The 22,542-nt window shown below is 55.6% G+C and overlaps 5 protein-coding genes across 5 annotated transcripts in view; 2 read left to right on the forward strand and 3 right to left on the reverse strand.

The window, feature by feature from the left end:
- Positions 1–2,904, reverse strand: part of PTSG_01651 (Glrp1 protein) — a 3,371-nt gene extending 467 nt beyond the window's left edge. The window contains exon 1 of the mRNA XM_004997572.1: positions 1–2,904. This exon is cut by the window's left edge and continues 467 nt beyond it. Coding sequence (XP_004997629.1) covers positions 1–2,709 — 2,709 coding nt within the window. The 5' untranslated portion in view covers positions 2,710–2,904.
- Positions 2,905–3,209: 305 nt separating this feature from the next.
- PTSG_01652 (uncharacterized protein) lies at positions 3,210–5,852 on the forward strand. Its single transcript, XM_004997573.1, has 7 exons — positions 3,210–3,246; positions 3,499–3,618; positions 3,761–3,955; positions 4,091–4,179; positions 4,378–4,943; positions 5,091–5,177; positions 5,407–5,852. Exons 1-7 carry the CDS (start codon positions 3,227–3,229, stop codon positions 5,680–5,682), a joined length of 1,353 nt encoding a protein of 450 aa, XP_004997630.1. The 5' UTR covers positions 3,210–3,226; the 3' UTR covers positions 5,683–5,852.
- On the reverse strand, positions 5,791–9,334 carry PTSG_01653 (uncharacterized protein). Its single transcript, XM_004997574.1, has 9 exons — positions 8,940–9,334; positions 8,557–8,615; positions 7,966–8,116; positions 7,703–7,803; positions 7,462–7,552; positions 7,192–7,279; positions 6,786–6,930; positions 6,369–6,597; positions 5,791–6,059 (listed from the first exon to the last, which is right to left on the reverse strand). Exons 1-9 carry the CDS (start codon positions 9,099–9,101, stop codon positions 5,901–5,903), a joined length of 1,185 nt encoding a protein of 394 aa, XP_004997631.1. The 5' UTR covers positions 9,102–9,334; the 3' UTR covers positions 5,791–5,900.
- On the forward strand, positions 9,308–18,113 carry PTSG_01654 (uncharacterized protein). The gene is made up of 23 exons (XM_004997575.1): positions 9,308–10,203; positions 10,605–10,692; positions 10,948–11,031; positions 11,325–11,372; positions 11,612–11,708; positions 11,922–12,110; positions 12,344–12,457; positions 12,682–12,728; positions 13,073–13,187; positions 13,343–13,428; positions 13,623–13,755; positions 13,920–14,090; positions 14,298–14,449; positions 14,604–14,874; positions 15,027–15,067; positions 15,295–15,406; positions 15,601–15,679; positions 15,900–15,967; positions 16,289–16,423; positions 16,633–16,751; positions 17,029–17,231; positions 17,507–17,622; positions 17,773–18,113. The coding sequence occupies exons 1-23, from the start codon at positions 9,378–9,380 to the stop codon at positions 17,893–17,895; spliced, it is 3,417 nt and encodes a 1,138-aa protein (XP_004997632.1). The 5' UTR covers positions 9,308–9,377; the 3' UTR covers positions 17,896–18,113.
- Positions 18,059–22,496, reverse strand: PTSG_01655 (AGC/PKC/ETA protein kinase). The gene is made up of 10 exons (XM_004997576.1): positions 21,812–22,496; positions 21,526–21,586; positions 21,121–21,300; positions 20,587–20,909; positions 20,366–20,454; positions 19,641–20,100; positions 19,347–19,422; positions 18,976–19,178; positions 18,669–18,809; positions 18,059–18,507 (listed from the first exon to the last, which is right to left on the reverse strand). The coding sequence occupies exons 1-10, from the start codon at positions 22,154–22,156 to the stop codon at positions 18,343–18,345; spliced, it is 2,043 nt and encodes a 680-aa protein (XP_004997633.1). The 5' UTR covers positions 22,157–22,496; the 3' UTR covers positions 18,059–18,342.
- Between the last annotated feature and the right edge of the window lie 46 nt (positions 22,497–22,542).

Raw genomic sequence — 22,542 nt, forward strand, 5'->3', positions numbered from 1 at the left:
CATTGGGCCGTGCCGTGCGTGTGCCTTGGGTGTCTGGGTGGCGAGGTTGTTGAGGTTGTTGACATGGGGCAGGAGGCCCAGCAGCACATGCAATCCCGCCTCCTGAACACCTGCGTCTGCGATATGCGCACGCAGTGCGTTTAGAACTGCCATCGCCAGTGTGCAGCACCAACCACCGCCAACGAGGGCGTCCCCGACAACGCCACCTGTCCCCGCCAGCCAGCCGCTCTTGTCCTGGGTGCGTGTAGTGCTCGCGCTGCGTGAGAAAGGCATTGAGATGATTGAGGCGAGGCAGTCGCACGCATCGATCACCACATCTGCGGCGTCACCGTGGTGCTGAAGCGCTTCCTCGAGCACCTCCAATGCGCCTGCCTTGAGTGCATCTGCAACGGTGTCACTGCCAATCAAGGTGCGCACAATGTGACACCCGCTGCGCTGGATCTGAGCGTCACCCGCGTGCGTCTGCATTGCGGTAATCACCGCAGTTTGCCAGATGTTGTACCGCGTTTGTGCATCGTCTACGGCATCCCCGTGGTGGTGTCGTTGGTGACGCTGTTGCTGGTGCTGTTGTTGCTGGTGCTGTTGTTGCTGGTGGTGGTGGTGGTGGTGGTTTGCAAGTGCTTGCAACACACAACATGCGTGCTGTTGGAGTGCCTCATCGCCTTGGTGCTCCCACATGGCTGCCAGCACAGGTGTGGGGACATCTTTCAGCATGAGCTGCCATGTCTGGAGTCGCCGCTGCTGTCGCTGCGGAAGCCGTGAAGCTGTAGTACTTTGGGTGCTTTCTCCACCTCGGCCTCCTCGCCCTCCTCGTGGTTCATCATCTTCTGTCCTCTGCTCCTCCTCTGACTCGCCACCACGCTCAGCAATCACGGCCATGTGCGTAACGGCGTGACGGAGAAGCAGGCACGCGCCACGCTGCAGCTCGAGCATGTGTGGGTGCTTATTCATGGCACTGATGATGGCCTTGATCCTGCCAGGTTGGGTTACGATTGATCTTGCAATCACTGGTGAGCTGGAGGTGATACACGTGACGGCTGCCGCGATGGCGCCGGTAGCTGCCTCCCCAGAGTCCACGTGTTTCGCCACACCGTCGAGGATGGTGCCGAGGCAGCTGCTTAGCGTCCGATACAGCTCCTCATTATTCTTGGTCGTGTGTGTAACTTGATCATCTTCGTACATGTGGAACGCGGTAGGAACTGCGGGCTGGTCGTAACGACGGTCGCCATCAGCATCGTCGCTGTCATGATCGCTGTCATCGTCACCATGCACATAACTGCCATCGTCACCATCATCAGCACCATCGCTTTCATCGCCATCATCGCTCTCTTCGTCATCAGCGTCATCGCCCTGGCCATGCCAACGGATTCGGACTGTGCCATGCGCGTTCTTGCCGAGCCCGCTGTCAGTGGGTGGCATCGAACAATCGTTCGAGGCGTGTTGGTGTGTGCGGCGGCGTGATACGCTGCTCTGTAGGTGCTGGTGTGGGCGTGCCGGGTGTTGCTGGTGCTCGCGTGACCTTGCTACCTTGTCTCCGCCCATGATTCTCAATGATGAAGGTTGTCGGCAGAGAGCAGGCGTGGATCGTGTTCGCGGCAGAATGTGGGATGGTGCCAGCAGTGACAGTTCAGCCCGCCCCTGCTGCTGCTGGTGGTGCTGCTGGTGCTGGCCGTGTTGTTGTTGTTGGTCGTGTTGTTGGTGTTGGTCGTGTTGTTGGCCGTGTTGCTGGTGCTGGTGCTGCTGGTGCTGGTGTTGGTGCTGGTGTTGGTGGTGTTGTAGGTGTTGGTGCTGCCAGCCTCCCGTCTTGCCAGGCATGGACACGGTTGAGTATTGTCCAAACGAGGTGGCAATGCCTGCCGAGTTGAGGGAGGGTGTCCAGGGCTCGGACATGGCATCGCTCACACTGTCATCAGCGATCTCGTCGTCGTGTTCCTGGCGATTGTACAAGGGTTGACCAGGGTCAAGTTCGTGGTGATGCGTACCGAGGAACCCAAATAGCAGCGTCTCCAGTGGCGGTGGCGGCGTGGTGACGGCGTGGGCACGCCGCCGCCTCCTTCGGTTGCACAGGTGTGGTGCTTGCGTGTGGGCTGGCAGCGGTGATGTTTGATGTAGGTGGTGCTGCTGATGGGGCACGCGGCTGGGTGGTGCGGGTGAGGCTGTTGGGGAAGTCTGGGAAGGGGACTGCAGCATGTCCGAGGAACGCCGACGTTCCGCTGCTATGGCAAACGACTGCTGAATTTGAGGAAGGCTGCTGACAAGTTCCAGGACGCTGTGAGCCACGTGCAGCGGAGGTCGTGCCGTGAAGGCTCTGGCGCGTGCGAGTGTTGGGGGCGCCCTCTCAGCGATCCAGGTGCACGCGTGGTTGTCGCAGTGCGAAAGGAGGACGCAGGTGGCCGCGTAGTCGAAGGTTGTGCACATGCGCACGAGAAGCATGGGCTTGTTGCACTGAATGATGCAGTGGAGCTCATCGCGGGTACCAAAGGACCCTTCCCTTCCACGGCCGCCGTACTTGCTCGTCGCGAGAACGATTGCAAAGTCCACTGAAGAGATGAGGTTCTCCATGCTGTGCCTGATGGCGGCCTGCTTTCGCCGCGCCGCTGGCGGGCTCATGAACACAACACAGTTCAGCACGCTGTCTTGCAGCCACCGCTGCAGTGCGTGCGCCTCATGCCTGGCTTGCGATTCCTCAAAGGAGACGTAAGCGAACATGGCTTGGCAAGCAGCAAGAGAGGAGGGAGGGATCTGCCTCTGCGCGGGGAGCACACGCGCGCCGAACCACTCTAGCCGGGACCCGAAGTGAAGCGTGTACGTATGTGTACTCACAGGTGCACCTGCGTTGGTCGATGGGAGGGGGACAACAAAGAACCAAGCCGAAAGGCAACGCAACAAGGCAGCCGACGTACGGGCACATGAAATGACATGACAGGCTGTTCGGGTCACGTCGTGCGCAAGATGCCGCGATTCATGATGACACAAAGAAGGGGAAGAGGCGTCGGCGTTTTGGCTGAGTGTGTGTGTGTGTGTGTGTGTGTGTGTGTGTGTGTGTGTGTGATGTGACATGACACTGATTTCACGTTTGGCTCGTGTTTTGGTGTTGCAGCCACATTGCAACTCACGTTTGTATGAAAATGAACATGAAAATGATACGACTCGCTGGCTGGCGTTTATTGTTTAAATTTTTATTGGGCTTTTTTATTTTTTCGACGTGTCGAAAACACGTTCAAACATGTGTGGAAGGACTGCCTGGTGGGTTCGGAAGTGTGTGTGCGGATATGAACGAGGCGCGAGAGAGTGGCTGAGCGAGGAGATGGGAAAGTGGAGTCGGAGGTGCTTGCTGGTGGAGCTTTATTGGCTGGATAGCTGGCTAGCTGGCTAGCTGGCTAGATAGCTCACGCACACACACGTACATGCACACACACACGCACACATGCACACATGCATGCACACACGCACATACATGCACACACGCACATACACACACGCACATCGCTATGACAGTACGCTTGCACCATCCACGGTGGAGGCCGCATGCCGCAACCTGCCAGTCAAGGGTGTAAAGACCACAGGGGATACGGACCGCTATCGCCAATCACACAACACAACACCCCATCAAACCACGTCAGTCAGTCAGTGTGTGTGTGTGTGTATGTCTGTTTCTCATCAACAACCATCCACTGACATGCTACCTCGCACACACACATTCACACACGCACACATTCACTCACGCATTCACTCACGCACACGCATTCACACAATTTAGGCCGGTGCTGGTGAAGCAGGGCGACGAGCTGGTTGTGCATTACATGCGGTGGGGCTTGGTGCCATCGTGGCACAAGGGCACTGCCAAGGACTTTAAGATGAACATGGTGAACGCGCGAAAAGAAGGCTTGGGCAACATCAGCTCCTTTCGCAAGCCGCTGGAACACGGCCAGCGCTGCGTCGTCATCGCAGAAGGGTGCGTGTGTACATGTGTGTGCGTGTGTACATGTGTGTGTGTGTGTACATGTGTGTGTGTGTGCGTCTATACATGTGTCGCCCTGTTGTTCCTCAAGCCGTGCGGCTCACGTGCTTGTTCATGGATCACCAATAGATTCTACGAGTGGCAGCACACTGAGGATGGAAAGAAGCAGCCTTACTACGTGTTCTTCTCATCCGACACAGCTACGCCGCCAGCACTCGGTATGGGCAATACGTTGTGTGTGCGTGTACGTGTGTGTGTGTTGTGTTGTGTGTGTGTGTGTGTGTGTGTGTGTGTGTGTGTGTGCGCGCGCGCGTGTAGATCCTTAGATCCTTCTTGACACATGTTTGAACACTCGTGCCCAATCAAGTCGGCACACTCCTTACAATTCGCCCCCCCTCCCCTTCTCGTGCTTACAGCGGTCAAAGCGGAGGAAGGAAAGCCGGACGCAAGCAGCACCGCCACCATCAGCGGTCGTGCGCCCGAAACAGCAACATCGCGCACACTTGGGGGGAAGCAGCAGAGGCCGCTGCTCGCCTTTGCGGCGTTGTACGACGTGCACCAGCCGCCACGCAAGAAACAGCAGCCGCAGCAGCCGCAGCAGCCGCAGCTGGGGAGGAAGATGATGACGCTACATGGCGCGGTGAAGAAGGAAGAGGAAGAGGACGGGGAGGAGGGACATGGGGAGAAGAAGGGTAGTGGTGTTGGTGCTGGTGGTCGTGTGAAGGAGGAAGTGGGAGGTGGCCACGCGCACGCTTCATCGCCGCCGAGTGAGCTGCGTGAGGAAAAGCCGCTGTACACCTACAGCATCATCACAGTGCCTGCAAGCAACGACCTGCGCTGGCTGCACGACCGCATGCCTGCCGTGTTGCCCACGCAGGAGGCCATGATGGCGTGGCTGGACACCAAGTCCACCCCTCTCCTAAAGGCCTTGCAGCTGCTTGTTCCATATGAGGGCCTTCAGTACTACCCAGTCTCCAGCAAGGTGCTTGTATGCGCTTGCGTGTGCTTGCGTGTGCATATGTGTGTGTGTGCATGGCTGTAGAGTGTTGGGTCTCTCCCCCCCCCCTCTCTCTCTCTGTGCAACCAGTGCTCATCTCGTTTGCGTGTGATTGCATCATGGCGTCTTCAGGTCGGCAACATCCGCAACACGGGCGAGGAGTGCAGGCGCCGCATCCAACTCGTGGACAAAACAAAACCAAAACAGAACGCCCTCACGGTATTGTACTTGTGTGTGTGTGTGTGTGTGTTTGTGTGTGTGTGTGTGTGTGTTTGTGTTTTTGTGTGTGTGTGTGTGTGTTTGTGTTCGTGCGCGCGATGACGCGATGATGTGATGATGTGATGATGTGATGATGCGAGGTTCATGTATCACACGCACACACATACACACACACGCACACCATACATACATACACACGCACACACGCACACGCACGCACACATTGCAGCGGTGGTTGGTGCCAAGGAAGAAAGAAGCGAAGAAGAGCAAAGAACCAAAGCGGGCAACCAGTGGCCATGATGGTGACAATCATGATGATGATGGCGCTGATGCCCACGTGCATCTTTCCAAAGCAGCGAAGCTTGGCCACAAACCACCACCGCCGCCACCACCAATGACGACGACGACAGCAGCAGCAGCAGCAGCAGCAACGGCTGCATCAAGCACAAGCAAGACCGGTGACGATGATGATGACGACGACGATGCAGTTGTCATCATTGACTGATTGGCGCAATTTCTATGACGTGCCGAAAGACGTTTTGAATGTTGAAACACATACACACAAGTACACACACGTCCACATCCACACATATCCACCCATATCCGCATGAGCCCGCTTTGAATGTTGTTTTATTGTCCTGTCCTAATCGAATCAAATTGAAGAGTTGAATGCAAGTACGAGCCAGCAACACACACACACACAGAGGAAACTATGATGAACGTTCAGGTGTGTTGTTGGCGTTGCTGGTCGGTGTTATGTTGCGTCCACGAGTCTGCGGTGACGGGGCAGCCCGGGCAGTTGTGCAGCTCGCGGTGCACATACACATCACAATCGAGACACACGCGCGCGCCGCAGGATGGGCACTCGTACGCAGGGAGCGTCTGGTGATGGTGGTGGTGGGGTGGTGGGGTGGGGTGAGCGAGCGCTGATGGTGTGCGTGTGTGTGTGTGTGTGTGTGTGTGTGTGTGTGTGTGTGTGTGTGTGTGTGTGTGTGTGTGTGTGTGTGTGTGTGTTTCAACAGCAGCTCAAACAGAAGCCACACAGACAGACAAAACCACGCACACAAATACACACAGACTCAGGTAGACAGACAGACACACATGCACAGGCACAGGCAAACAAATACACACACAGACACAGGCACAGACGGACAAACACAGATACAGATACACAATCACGAGTGCAATCACCGTGGGCAAGGGTTGCGTGCAGCCCGCACACCACTCTGCTGCTGCGAGTGTGACCTCCTTAAACACCGGGAGCGGGAACATGTGATGGAAGGTCTTGGCGAGGTGCGGCGACGACACGAGCATGAGGCCGCACGTGGTGCAGCGCTGAGGAATATCGGACACTTTCGCCCGGCACTGCGGACACACATAACCGCCAGTGGTGATGCCAAGCTGTCCGTCCTTCTGGCGCCTGGCACCCATCGGTGGCGTGATTTGCACGAGCAGCGTGGTTGAGTGCACGTAGCATTGGGTTGTTGCATCGAGGACGATCACCGCAGTACACACACACACACACACACACATACACAACCAACCAACGAACCAACCAACTAACTTACTAACTAACGAACTAACGAACTAACTAAACGCACACCTCACCTGACTGTGGGCCGCCTGCCCTCGTACGCGGCAAACCCAAGCCGCATCTGCGTTGCGTCGGCGTCGGCAGGGGCGGCGGGCGGTGTTGTCAGCGCGAGCAGCAGTTCGCCAAGATGATCCTCGTCCAGCGCTACAGCATGGATGCCTAATGCAGTGGTCATGTGTTGTTGTTGTTGTTGTTGTTGTTGTTGTTGTTGTTGTTGTTGTTGTTGTTGTTGTTGTTGTTGTTGTTGTTGTTGTTGTTGTTGTTGTTGGTGGTGGTGGTGGTGGTGGTGGCGGTGGCGGTGAGTTGTGGAAGAGGTGGTAATTCAAAGCAAAGCAGGTGGACACTGGGACGTGCGGAGGTGGTGGAAGTGGCAGGTTCGCGCACAACCACACAAATGTGGACACTTGTGCAAGCGCACACCTCCTGTTTCCTTGCAGACGGTTTCGCAGATGCGAACGGCGGCAGCTAGCCCAACGACATTCACCGTCACCTTATCCGAACGCAGAGACTGCACGTGTGTGCGGCGCATAATGAGAGGCGCAGCCACTCAACCCGAACAAGTAACGCACACACAGACACACACATGCGCACATGGACACAGACAGACACACATACACACATGCACACATGGACACACACCTGCGCACATGGACACAGACACAGACACACACACACACGCACGCATGGCACCTTGATGGTGTCGAGGATGTTGCCTGGATCGCAGGATGCGAGCGTGGCCTGCACGATGACGACCTCGCGTGTGGCGTGACTTGGGATGGACCTGCCACACGGGCGTGCGCGTGTTCGCGAGGTCATGTGGTTTTGAAGCATGAACCGATGATGGTCTTCAGAGCAACGTCACACACACACACACACACACACACACACACACACAACACACACACACACACAGACACACACACACACACACCTGAGGGAGCGTCTGGCAACGGCAAGGGCGTTCTGCAGCGAGGCTTCGCCTGCGGGGAAGAGGGGCGTCTTCGGGTGCAGCAGCGCTGAGAGGTGCTCAACCTGAGGTGGGATGGGTGTGTGTGAAATGGATGGAGACACGAGCTGATGCATAGACAAGCGCAGGTCTACTTGCCGACACACAGACACACAGACAGACACACCTATACACACAGACACACAGACACACGGACCCCCCTCCCACACACAGACACGCACACTGACCAGAACGTCCTTATTGCCGTTGAGTTCGCAGATGACACGAGCGACACCCTCACGCATGACGATGACGCCCATATCGCTAATGGGATTCTCGTGGAAGAAGGAGTGCACAAAGTCGATCAAGTTGTGCACCGTGCACGTCAGCCTGTTTGGTCTATGGACACAGCACCGCGCGCGCGCGCGTGTGTGTGTGTGTGTGTGTGTGTGTGTGTGTGTGTGTGTGTGTGTGTGTGTGTGTGTGTGTGTGTGTGTGTGTGTGTGTGTGTGTGTGTGTGTGTGTGTGTGTGTGTGTGTGTGTGTGAGTGAGTGAGTGAGTGGGTGAGTGAGTGGGTGAGTGAGTGAGTGAGTGGGTGAGTGGGTGAGTGGGTGAGTGAGTGAGTGTGTGTGTGTGTGTGTGTGTGAGTGTGTGTGTGTGTGTGAGTGAGTGAGTGAGTGGGTGAGTGAGTGAGTGAGTGAGTGAGTGAGTGCCCAAAAAGCATGCACTCCGCGAATTGCAGATGAGGACTGGGCAACCACGCGAGGCAGAGCAACCATGCGACGGAGAGCAGCACAGGTAAGGTGGGGCAACATCCCATTGCAATCGGTGGTGCTTACTTCAGGTCGTCATCATCCATGTCTTGTGACAGATCCACCACCAAGTACACGTGTCGGATCTTCGTGCATGTGCGCGTGCGTGTGCGCGTGCGTGAGTGTGTGCGTGCGCGTGAGTACGTTGGTGCCAATGGAGGTGAGAGTATGGGACAATGGCAAAGTTGAGCAGCACCTAGCCAAGACAGAGCATGCAGCCACGCACAAACAGCCACGCACGCACACACATACACGCACACACAGACACAGGCACACACACATACATACAGACAGACAGACAGACAGACACACACACACACACACAAACACACACAAACACAGACAGACACACAAACACAGACACACACAGACACACAGACACACACACACATAGCATACACACATCATACCATGCCACGTTTGCATGGTCCAAGTTGTGGGGCGAGCGCATGTCGCTTGCGGACGCGCGTGTGTGTCTGTGCCGTGATCTCATCGATGCATAGCGTGCCGTCCTCGCCCTCCCGCACCTCATCCCACACATACTCCACACCAGCCTCAATCCGGTCAGCCATCCCGCCTCCAGGCCGTGAGCAGAGAGCGAAGAAGAAGGAGGAGAAGGGGAAGACTCAAGGCAGCCACCGACCAACCAACCAACCAAGCCACCGACCAACCAAGCCACCAAGCAAGCAAGTACACCGAACTGCCACCACACCCAAGCCAGCGGGTTGTCTTTGTCCGTCTCCGTGTCCACCGAGCACCAACGAAGCCACAATTGAATTGCTGCTGAGCTGTTGTTGTGCTGCTGTTTGTTTGTGTTTGGTGCTGACAACAACAGCAGAGGACACACGATGGAGGGTGCTGGCGATGAGAGGGGCAGGAGCAGGGGGGATGTGTCACCGCCCCCGCCGCAGTACAGCGTGCTGAGAGGGCTGAGACTGCCCGTGTCAGTGGACGAGGAGCAAAGTGACAGCGACAGCATCAGCAGCGGTGCAACGGCCACTGTCACGGCCACTGCCACGACGACGAGCAGCGCAGACACGCCCCATCAGCACCCGCCCTCGCCACCGCACCGGCGAAAGACACACCACGCGCTCGAGCGCGGGCGCAAGGTGGGTACTATGGCACCGCCAGCACCGCGCCGCCACCACACGCACACAGATCTCGGGCGCGTGTACCAGACCCCACGCGCCCTCAAGCCGCAGACATCGCTGCCGGAGTTCACGGAGCGGTCGTCGCCGGTCATCGCTCCCGGAGTGGACAGCGTGGGCGGACCAGACGGTGATGACGCCACGGGTACACAGGAAGGTGATCAGGACGACGACGTCTTCTACAGTACACTCACCGATGACAACGCTGGCCAAGGGTCCTCTGAGCCTGCTCCTCCGCCGTTGCCGCGAAGAACCGTGACAGCCTCTCACGCGTCACCTGCAGCCATGTCGCCATCATCCCGGCCAAGACACAAGCTCATGTCCACATCCACCGCGTCTCCACGCAGTAGCGGGGTGCCTGGACGCCGGCCGACCGGTGGCGGAGGCACGCTGGAGCCCGAGCTTGTGCCCATGTGGCCGCGCGACACCTACTACGAGGACATGGATGATCTCTACGAGCGGATCGACGAAGACAGCAGCCCAAATAACAACAGCAACAACGCGACAACTGCAGCCTCCTTTCATGGTGTGTCTGTGTGCGTCTGTGTGCGTGTGCGTCTGTGTGCGTGTGTGTGTGTGTGTGTGTGTGTGTGTGTGTGTCGTCTTCTCTCCTCTCTGGATCAGCGAGGTCCACCCCAGCATACGTGGCAGCGTTTCACATTCTAGCCGTTGTTTCGGTTGGAACATGACGTATGACTGATCGGAGTGATCGCGTGGGAGTTCTGTAATGAGTGATATCAGGTTCGTGTGTGTGTGTGTGTGTGTGTGTGTGTGTCGTGTCGCTTTCTCTCCCTCTTCCTCCATCTCTTCCTCCCTCTTGTCTGTGTCTGTGTCTGTGGCCTTTGATGTCCTGTGGTTCTGCTTCGCAACGTCTCATCTTGTGCTTGTGCAATGTCACGTCGTGCATGCCATCGCCATCTTGTGCAGAGGTGCTCGATCACGACTTGGTGCTGATGCGGCCCGCCAACTCAACAGAGACGACACAGCGCATGTCCATGCTCATCGCTGACAACACGTACGTCTTTGTGGTGGCGATGCTGTGCAAGCACCAACTCGCATACTCACATACGCACAACACAGACGCAGTCACGACACAGTCACGACACAGCGCAAACACACACACACACACACACACACACAGAAAGAGCGAGTCACAGAGAGTGTGTGTGCGTGTCACACAGTGCAACCGCACACACACACACACACATGTCCGTACGCGTGCGTTCACCGCCTCACCTGCGGGATGTCGTTGTTCTTTGGTGGTGCACAGGTCGCGGTCGTCGCATGGGAGCGCACCGCCGGTTCCAACGCGCCCGCCATCCATCCTGCACACGTCTGCAGCAGATGCAGAGGGGTATGCACACACGCACACGAAGATGTGGACATGGGCGCGCAGATAGCAGACACAGCCAGTGCAACCACACACACGCAGACACACACACACACAGACACACACACACACATTCACACACACACACACACATACACACACACACACATTCACACACACAGACAGACACACACACACACAACGACAGACACACACACACACACACACAACACACACACACACACACACACACACACACAAAACATACGTTGCTCACCGTCGATGCGTGTGCTTGCTGGTGGCGGTTGTCGCTTCAGGTTGACGCTGATCCCGATTCCAAAGCCGCTCATCAAACTCAACTCCATGTACGCTGCCAGCACATACATTGTTTGCGCTTGGCACGCAAACATGATAGAGACGATGATTTGACGTGCTTTGTGTGCTTTGCCCGTCCGGCTGACTCACGTCACAACATCACGCACATAATCACACGTATCACACACACACGCACACACACAAACACAAACAACCAAACAAACAAACAAACACACACCATCACGAACAAACACACACCATCACAAACATACACACGTGCCATCATCAGGCGGCCAATCCACCCGTCCCGGAGCGAGTTCAGCACGAAATATCTCTCCAGCACCCATCTCGAGACAGGCGGCACCGTCGACTACAAGACCCCGCAGGTCGGCAGTGCGTGAAGAAGTGCGCGAGCGAGTATCGTGTCATAACGGCTAGCTGCGCTTCCGTGATGGAGTGTGAATAGTATGGTGTCACTGTGCTTGCAGACCTGCCCTCTCCTTCTTCATTAGCAACCACACACGCACACACGCACACACACACACACACACACGCACACGCACAAAACATTGATTCCTTTTACATTCTGTGAATGACAGACGCTGACGTGGAAGAAGAAGTATTGTGTGGTGGATGACAGCTCCATCACCATTTACAATTCAGTGAAACGTGAACGAGTCCTCCTCAAGCAGTCCTTGGAGAACCAAACGCATGTAAGACGGTTGGGGCTGCACGACAAACGTCACCAATTTGCCGTGCACGGACTTGGCTTCTCCATCGTCTTCGGAGTGAGTGGACACTGATTGTGTCTTTGATGTGTTTGCATGTGTTTGTATGTGTTTGACTTGTCTGTGTACGTGTGTGTGTGCACTTGTTTGTTTGTTTGTTTGTTTGTTTGTTTGTTTGTTTGTTTGTTTGTTTGTTTGTTTGTTTGCTTGTTTGTTTCCAGTGAGCGATCATTCACCCTTCATTCTGTGTGTTTGCGATGCTGCCCCTTTTGTCATCTATTTTTTTTTTCCAGACAGAGACACCACAAGAGGTGGAGGCGTGGGTGAGCGCCATCGAAGCGACAATCAAGCGGCTCAAGCGTCCAACGAGCACTTTCAAGGGCAAAATCCAGGGATGGTGCATTAAGGTGGGACGGAACCACGCTCTCCTGTGCGCGTGCGAATGGATGGAATGGACCTGTTGGTCGCCGTTCACATCTGCTCTCTCTCTCATGCCACCTCACACACACACACACACACACACACACACACACACACACACACACACACACACACACACACACACACGATCACACACACACACACACATGTTCTTCTTTGCATCACTGCGACATCCCCGGTCGAATCGCAGTGCAAGCACGGGTTCCGACGCAAGCGCTGGATCGCCCTTGTGGGCTGGTGAGAGCATGAACAGACACACACACGCATGAAATATGCCCATGTTGAGTGATACGAGCAGTTGTTTGTGTGCGCACACGTGAGCGATGCGTGTTATGCACGCCACAATTCACTTCCTCCACTCCCAACCAACCCTACTCAACAACCTAACTCAAAGACCATCACCACATACCACTGCGCGGCGTGTGTGTGTGTGTGTGTGTGTTGTTGTTGTTGTTGTTGTTGTTGTTGTTGTTGTTGTTGTTGTTGTTGTTGTTGTTGTTGTTGTTGTTGTTGTTGTTGTTGTTGTTGTTGTTGTTGTTGTTGTTGTTGTTGTTGTTGTTGTTGTTGTTGTTGCTTCGCAGCGTGATCTTCTACAGCAAGGCGCCGTCACTCCTGCCGCTCGGGCGCATTGAACTCAATATTGCCGACATGCACACGTTCGATCCCGAAGAAAACAGCGATCCAGAGGACGAGGAGGTGTGTGTGTGCGTGTGTGTGTGCATGTGTGTGTTGGTGTTTGTGTGGAACAATGAATTGGGATGGTTTGCCATCGTCACCATCCTGACCATTACTGTCATCACCATCACCATCAACATCGTCACCACCATCATCATCGTTTAATCGCCTCAAAGGGGGTGCGCCCAGAGTATTCCCTGCAGATCACAACGAATCGCGCTGTCTACCACCTCATCTTCCCCTCGAAGACGGAACGTGACAAGTCAGTTTGCCATACCATCATGCACCCTTGCACACTCACGAACACCTGTGCTTGGACGCATGCACGCATGCAGACACATGCACCCGTTCTCACACACACTCACTCACTCACTCACACACACACACTCATACACGCATACTCACACACATGTGTACGCACACACGTTGCGCTTTTCGTGTCTATGTGCTGGGCAGGTGGGCGTTTTATTGCGGAAATGTTGTTGGCGTTCCGTTCGCAGGCATTGGCACGCCCCTCGAACGCACATTCCGCTCTGTTGCCTCGTCACAGTCGTCCAACTCGTCCCACGCCCTCTGGAAGATCGACGAAGTTGGTGCATGCGTGGGCTCGTTGGTGTTGTTGGAACAAAAATAATGCCTATTGGTGCATCGTTGTGCCCGCATACAAGCATGTGCCCTCACTAACCCCACCACCACCACCATCACCACCATCATCATCATCATCACCATCACCACCGCCATCACCACCATCAGCGCCTGTCGTCGACGTACCCGCTGGCCGCTGCGCTGACGACGCTGCCGTCGCCCCAACTTGAGCAGCGCGCACTGCAGCTGTGGAAACAGATTCAGCTCTTCACCAGCACACACCAGGAGGGCCCTGCCATCGTGTACCACCTCAAGCTCGCACAGCAACTCATGGCAGACGTACGTGGTGCATGAGTGAGTGCGTGGGCATGTGCATATGTGTGGGTGTGGGTGTTTGGGTGTGGGTGGTTGGAGGCGTGCGTGCGCACAAGTAAGCATGCACGTGCCTTTTGTGTGCATGTGCGAGTATTCACGTGGATGTGGATGTGCTCCTTGCGTGCATGAAACCACTGACGTCACCCCGTGTCACCTGGGTCCTGTCGACAGGTGGTGAAAGAGCCAGAGCTACACGATGAGCTGTTGTGTCAGCTGGTGAAGGCGACCAACACGACAGAAGCACCAACGTACCGTCAGCATCAGGCGTGGCAGTTGCTCTGCCTTGCCGTCCCTTTTCAGCCACCAGCCAAGATCGTGTATCGGTGAGTGACACGTGTGTGCGTGTGTATGCGTGTGTATATGTATGTGTGTGTGCATGTGTGCGTTCGTCTGGACTCAGCGCTTTCCATGATCATTCATCACCACAAATCCCTCCATCACCACCATCCCCTCCACATCGTCATCACCATGCGTCAGGTTCCTGCGCGCGTATCTCGAGGACGTGGCTGCCGACAGCGCCGATGAGTTTTCGAGCAAGTTTGCCAAACACGTCCACCGTTCCCTTCTTCGCACCATTGTCACCGGCGGGCGAACAGCACCGCCGTCGCTGCTTGAAGTTGAGAGCGCCGTGTGTCGACACCCGGGCGACTTTGCATTTCCGATGAGTGTCACTGTGTTCCTCAGCAACGACAACCACTATCTCGCTGGGTTTGATGCCGCCACCACATTCAACGAACTTGTATCCGAGGTAGGCTCTCAGGTGCTGTGTGCACGTGTGTGTGTGCATGTTTTTCCTGTTTTTAGATGCAAATGTTGTATGCTGTGGCCGCACATCATGCTGATATTGGAAGCTGGGATATGTGTGTGCGTGTGCGTGCGTGCGTGTGCGTGTGTGTGCAGGTCTGCGCGGCACTTGGCATCCGACCACCAGAGGAGAGCGGGTGAGATTCATGAAGTGCACGCTGCACACACCCTCTCCCATCTGTTGATGCGACGAACTAAAGAATCGTCGTTGTACATTGGAGCCAATAGGACCTCCAAAACACACACACACACACACACACACACTCTCTCTCTCTCTCTCTCTCACTCACACACACTCTCACTCACACACGTACACACGTACACCTGCTTGCTAACGAAATTGTTTGTGTGTTCTTTGCTTCAGGTTTGCGCTGTACATGAACGACCCGACGGCGCCAGATGACCCGATATCGCTGTGCACACGTCCGCGCCAAAACGTCTGCGATGCCCTGCATGAGTGGGAACGCCTCTTCTCCGTGAGTGATGTAAATGCGCATGTGCTGCGTTGCTCACGTGCGCGCGTGTTTTGATGTGTTGCATTGCGTTGCATTGCGTTGCATGCGTGCGCGTGTGTGTCTCTGTGTGTGTGTGTTCGTGTGTGCATGTGTGCATCTGTGTGTGTGCATGTGTGTGCATGAGCTGAACGATGCTACGCGTGTACGTATTGTAGATGGCGAGAAGCGGCCTCGTGTCAATGGCGTGTCCAACCATTTCCTTTCGCCGGCGATTCTGGCTCGACGACGACGAAGGTGTTGCACATCACACCATGCTCTTTGGGGAGGGCAGACTCGCGTCTATCTGTCTATCTGTCACACACACACACGCGCGCGCACACACACACACGCACACACACGCACACACACATGCACACACACACACACGCACACGCATACTTTCTGCGCTTGCTTGGTGTGTTGCCATCACAGTGCTCATGGTAGAGACTGCCTTGCACCGTTCACTGTCCTTTAGTCTCAACCAATGCCGCTGTTGTTGAGAACGTCCTCGTCTGTTACGAAATCGCAGGCAGAATCGCAGCGGTAAGTCGTCATCATTACACACACACACACTCTCTCTCTCTCTCTCGCCCTCTCTCACTCACACACACACACACACTCACACTCACTCACACACACACACACATTCAGAGACACACTCACTAATACATATACATGCGCGGGAACGCTTTAGCGTGCCCACGGCTGTTCGTACGCTAATGCAAGCGCGCAGTCGAACTAACCCACACTCAATCCCAATTGTTTCGCTGAGTGTCAACCCTCGTCCTTCTCCCATCTTCGCCCCTCATCCTTCATCACGCCCCCCCCCCAAACTCCTTTATCTCTCTGTTGTCGTCGTCACAGAACGCGTTCCCGCTGCCACCAGCGGACAGCGCGCGCATCATTGGACAGCTGGCGCAGATTGAGTTTGGGGCGCTGGGCACCGATGCAGAACGGAGGGCCGTGCTGCCAATCATCAAGGAGAGATTCTACCCAACGGTGAGTGGCGCTGTTGTACCGCTGTGTGGGGGGGGGGGGGTGTGGGTACATGCGGGAGTGTGCAAGCGAGTGTATGTGTCGAGTGGACATGTGATGTTCTGTGTGTGTGTGTATCTGTGTGTGTGTGTATCTGTGTGGCTGTGTGGCTGTGTGCCTCCAACAGCAAAGTCACGGTATCACGCGATTGTTCCCACTAACCACAAACACAGGAGGATTTCAGTGGCTTTCTGGACACAACTGCCGGTTCAAAGAGCGACGTGGATGTGGACGACATTGTGCTGTCCACATGGAGAAATTCCGAGGGTTTGGACAGCGGAAGCCTTTCGATGTACGATGGTGATGACGCGATGACATTGTGGCGGAGTTGGTGTTGACTGGGTGTGTGACGTCGTGCTTGCGACTTGATGTTTGGTTGAGTGTGCTTCTTGTTCTGCTTCCAACACCTGCCGGCTGCCTCTACTACGCTACGCATACAACTTTGCTTCACTTTCCATCACCTTTCTTGCTGTCGCTTTCATGTCACTTCCAACGCGTCTCTCACCGTGTCTGTACACCCGCCCCCCTCCCTCTTCCCTCATCCTCAAACCGCCACCAATGCTGTTCAGCTCCATCCTCAAGATTGCGTCCCAGTGGAAGTTCATGGCGTCGACGGTGCTTCCCGCCGACCTGCACCCGAGCCACCTCACACCGCACACGCAGCCGGTCTGGCTTGCCATCAACAGGCGCGGTGTGCACGTGCTCAGCTCCCGCTTTGAGGAGATGGAGGCCATCCCATACGCCGCACTCAAGTCGTTTGGCCCATCGGGAGGTGTGTGTGTGTGTGCGTTTGTGTGATTGCGTGTGTGATTGCGCGCGTGTTTGTGTGTGAAATTGCGTGTGCGCGTGCGTGTGTGTAATTGCATGTGTGTATCGTTTGTGCGTGTGTGTATCGTTTGTGATTGCGTGTGTGTGTGTGTGTATGTATGTGTGTGTGTGTGTGTGTGTGTGTGTGTGTGCGTGCGTGTCTTTTGTTCTTTTGGAGCTGAGAGGTTGCTCAATCTGCTCGTCCCTGCGCATGCGTGCCTGTTGCTCATGTGTTGGCAGACGAATTCCGTCTGATGTTCGCGCCAGCAAGTGAACCGCAACGAACACACACCCTCTCCGAGTGCACGCGCAACACTCTTCGCGGCAACACTGTCCTCCTTTTCTCCATGCCACAGGCAAGGGTGCTTTGCTTTGCTTTGCCTTGTTTGCGTTTGTTGGCGTTTGTTTGGTGTTGTGTTTGTGGTTGTGGTTGCTCCGCTTTTTTGTTTGTGCGTTTGCTCTGTTTGTATCTTTGCTCACCCTCCCGTTTCTGCTTGCTGCTGCAGGAGGTTGAGGCGACGCTGACAATTGCCGGTTACATCAACGCCATTGTCACCGCGCACGGCGTGACGTGTGCTGAAGCGTCCATCTCACAACTCGTGCACTCGGAGGATGCACCGCCCTCATGAACACACACACACAGTGCATGGAATGTAGATGGCTGTTTCCGTTGTGCTTTCTAGCTTGGTGTGTCAACAGGGGTTTCTCCATGATGTCACACGTTACGCATGCACGTGCATGTCAGTGATGTCAGTGATGTTGTGGTTGGTGATGGGCGGAGCTCGAAATGCTGCGTGGCGCTGTTTTTTTTCCGTATCATTCGCTCGATAAAGTCACATGGAAAGCAGTTCTACTTGTGCAAATTGACAACAAACAACAAGCGCAGCAGGCATGATGAACAGGCAGGCAATCGACGGGAGCGCATTAACGCACGCGCACAGCAGTTACGATGCCAGACAGAATGTGAAACGAGAAGGGAAGAGGGAAGCAACAAGGCGGATGTCAGGCCAATGTGTCGACAGAATCACGCACACACACGCACACACACACATACGCACACAACAACAACAGTGAAACTATGCTGTCGCAGTGTTGAATGGAGAGTCCTGTGGTCCGGTGTATGTAAAGTCTGTAAACGCCTCCTGATCAATGCCTTCCAGAATTCCCTTTGCTGTTGGCGTAATGCGTGGCGCCTCGCTCGTAAACTCAACGTCAAAGTTGCCCGTGTCCTTCTCTCCGCGCTGTTGTTGGAACATGGGGGTCGGGGACGTGAGAGAGAAGTGTGTGTGTGTGTGTGTGTGTGTGTGTGTGTGTGTGTGTGTGTGTGTGTGTGTGAGCGGAGCAAAGTGAGATCAGGAATGTCCACACACAGACACAAACACAGACACACACGCACACGCACCACTTTGGGCCTGAACGGGGGCGGGATCTGCCTGTTCTCGAGACGCTGCCAGTCGAGACCGCGGAAGAAGCGGTGGCCGCGGATATCAGCATCGCCGTTGGGACCGCACCCGAGCCGGCGGTCAATCGGTCGCGTCAGGAACTGAAGGGAGGGGGAGGAGGGGTGGAGGGGATGGAGGGGATGGAAGGGATGAGTTGGAAGCGCAGCAACACACTTTGTCAGAACACTCAGAACACACACACACACACACACAGACAAACACACACACACACACACGCACACACACGCACACACAGAGGCCACGAACCGCTGTGAGGATGGCCTGTGCATCGGTGCTGATCCACACGGGGAAGAGGACTTCGTCCTCCAGAATCGCCTCAAACAAATCGTCCTCATCCTCGCCGTCAAAGGGGGGCTGGCCGGCCAGCATCTCGTACAGCAGCACGCCCAGCGCCCACCAGTCCACACTCATCCCATAGTCCTGCTCGTTCAGCACTTCCGGCGCAAGGTCTGCACATACGTGGATGGATGTGTGGGTGAGCAAGAGGTTTGGGTGTGTGTGTGTGTGTGTGTGTGTGTGTGTGTGTGTGTGTGTGTTGCAAGGTGGCGATGGCTGATGTAAAGTGTGTCCTCAAGAACAAGAGAGAGAGAGAGAGAGACGCATTTGCGTGCACGTACAGTCTGGTGTGCCGCAGAACGTGTTTGTGAGCGAATCGTCCGTGATGTTCTCTTTGCACATGCCGAAATCAGCCAGCTGTTGCGACGCACGACAAAATTGCATCGTGCGTGAGATGACAGACAAGTAGGGGAACCACCTCCTCTTCCACACACAAGCACACACACACACACAGACGCACACGCACGCACACGCGCACACACACACACACAAGCACACACAAGCACACAAGCACACACACACACACACACACACAGACACACAACACACACGCGCGCGCGCGCACACACACACACCTTGACGTGCCCCTCTGCGTCAAGCATGACATTGTCAAGCTTCAGGTCGCGGTACACGACGTTGTGCGAGTGGAGGAACTGCAGTGCGAGCACAATCTCTGCCGCGTAGAAGCGAGAGCGAGCCTCGTCAAACTTGCGCGCGCGCTGAATCTGGAACATGAGGTCACCGCCAGACACATACTCCATGACGAAGAAGAGTTTGTCGACAGACTGGAACGACGCGTGCAGCTTGGTGAGGAAAGGGTGGTCGTTTGCAAGGGCAAGCACCCTACGCTCTGTCATGGTGCACTCCACATCATCGTCCTCAAGAATGGCAACCTTCTGCAGCACTTTGATGGCGCAGATCTGCTTTGACTTTTTGTGTTCTGCCAGCAGCACTTTTCCAAACGACCCGCGTCCGAGCACCTTCAGCAGTGAGAAGTCTGCAATGCTCGCACCAGACACCTTTGCTTTCGGCGCCCTGTGCAGCGCGTGCGAGTGTGTGTGCGTGTGTGAGTGCGTGTGTGTGAGTGCGTGCGTGCGTGCGAGTGTGTGTGCGTGTGTGTGAGTGCGTGCGTGTGAGTGCGTGTGTGAGTGCGTGCGTGCGTGTGTGCGTGTGTATACCAGCGGGTGAGCGACGACTGCCGGCAAGAGAAGCAAGCATGCATATGTTTGTGTGTGCACAGAGAGTACGGCTACTAGGCAACACAGGCAGCGCCCGTTATCGTGTCCACATGACAGCGCACCTGCGCGGCTTCGTCGGCGTCTTGGCGCCACCGGGGGCCGACGCGTCGCTGCTGAGTTTGTGCACCTTGGGTGACGAGCCAGACTTGCGCTGATTACACGACCATGTATGTGTATGTGTGTGTGTGTGTGTTTTGCCGTGGCAAGGGTGAGTCGAAAAGCAAGCAGGGGATTGAACAGCAAAGGTTTCTACACAGATAGACAAGACACACCGGCGCCACACCTTGCTGAGCTGGTCTGCGCTTGTCTTGAGCTGTGCAAGTGTGTCTGCGAGCTTCTTTGCGTCAACGCCGCAGTTGGACGGCATGTGCTCGCGACACCGCGCATGCGTGTTGCACTTGCACGTCTGGCACTGGTACCCCTGCCGCCTCAACCCCCACAGCAGCGAGCCGCAGTGGTCACAGAACGTTGGGCGCATGTACGTGTGGATCTTGAAGCGGTGCGGCACGTTGACACTGAATCCAGTCTTGCCGGCATCGACCGCCGACCCAGGGCAGCGCGTGACGACAGACTGGTGGCACTTCTTGTGCACAACAGCACCGCACACTGCATGCGTGTGTGTGCGTGTGTGTGCGTGTGTGTGCGTGTGTGTGCGTGTGTGTGTGGGGGGGGGGAAGGGGGAGCAGGACCGATGAACACAAATTGAAGTGTGTGTTGGTGATGGTTGCGAGGGTATATTGCGAGGCGAGCATGCAAGTCCCAGAGAGAGAATGATGCACTTCACATGCATGTGTGGCGCATATTTTTCACGGCTCACCTTTGCACTGGTAGCCCTGCTTGCCAAAGCCCCACATGAAGTCGCGGCAGTGGGAGCAGAAGGTTGGCTGCTTGAAGAAGCGCGCAATGAACTTGTGCCCGTTCACCTCGTGGATCTTCTTTCTCTTCATTGCACCACGGCGTGCCGGTGCAACTTTTGACGCAACAAACTCTCGGTCGGCTGCATGCGTGAGCGTGTGTGAGCGTGTGTGCGTGAGCGTGAATGTGTGTGTGTGTGTGTGTGTGTGTGTGTGTGTGTGTGTGTGTGTGTGTGTGTGTGTGTGTGTGTGTGTGCGAGCCACAGCGGTGTGAGGTCCCATCACGTAACGTCGCACACGATAAACGCCAGGAAAGAAATAAAACTACCGCTCCACAAACAGCAAGCAACTCAGCCAGCAAACCCAACCTGCGCTTGTGCGAGCATATTCGATTTGCAGCTTGATCCGACCAGCAGGTTCAAGCTCAAACTGACGATGAACGCAAGCACACACACAACACACACATACACACACACAGCACATGAGCATGCGGGTGTTGAATGAGCGCTGCAGTTCACCCTCACGCACGCTCGCACTATTTCACACAGGACCAAAGGCAAGACCACACATGCAAAAATGGACGCAACCGCTTCCAAAGTGCACATCGCGACAGATGCGCATGCATAAGACATGTTGCACGACATCCGAGCTTACCCAAAGGTCGACTTTGCCCTTGGCGCCTTCGATGACCTCGGAAGTGGGCACCTTGATACTGGAAATGAAGTTTCCTCCACCAATGACGTCCTTGTGCATGACAATAATCTCCAAGTGGTGTGCGCGGTGCGTGGATGTCTCAAACTCCTCCTCCCACACCGGGTTCAAGGTCTTGGGCACAGCCTGTGTCCTGGCCACGACGTCCTCGTCAATGTTGATGATGCAGTATGGGTTGACGGACCGCAGGCGGTTTCCAGACACATCTGGCAGCTTCAAGTTCTCTGCGCGTTCCACCCGCAGCTTCATCACGCCCGTGAAGCGCTGGTGGTGCTGATGGTGCGACATGCTTGCTGCCTCTGTGCTGTTCAAGCACGACGGACTGACAGAACGCCCAAAACACAGTCCCAAACACAAGTAAACGCAAATGAAGCGAAAAGAAACAAGGCTCCAAGCGCTGTGCTGTTTCTATGCTGTTTCTGTGCTGTTTCTATGCTGTTTCTGTGTTGTTTCTGTTGCTGTTGCTGTGCTGTTGCAAGCGAGCCGGCGGGCTGGCTGGCTGGCACGTCGTACACGCAAGCAAACAAGTCGTGGTGGGAGCGAGGAGGGAGGAGGCGGGGTGTGTTTGTTTGGTTTGGTTGGTCTGGTTTGATGGTTGGCTGTTGAGGTTTTGCTCGAGCGACGTCCGTTTGCGATGAAAATTCGCGTACGATTTCAACCATTATTCCGTAAGC

Source organism: Salpingoeca rosetta, assembly GCF_000188695.1.
Source record: "Salpingoeca rosetta unplaced genomic scaffold supercont1.3, whole genome shotgun sequence".
In the NCBI taxonomy this organism is placed as follows: Eukaryota; class Choanoflagellata; order Craspedida; family Salpingoecidae; genus Salpingoeca; species Salpingoeca rosetta.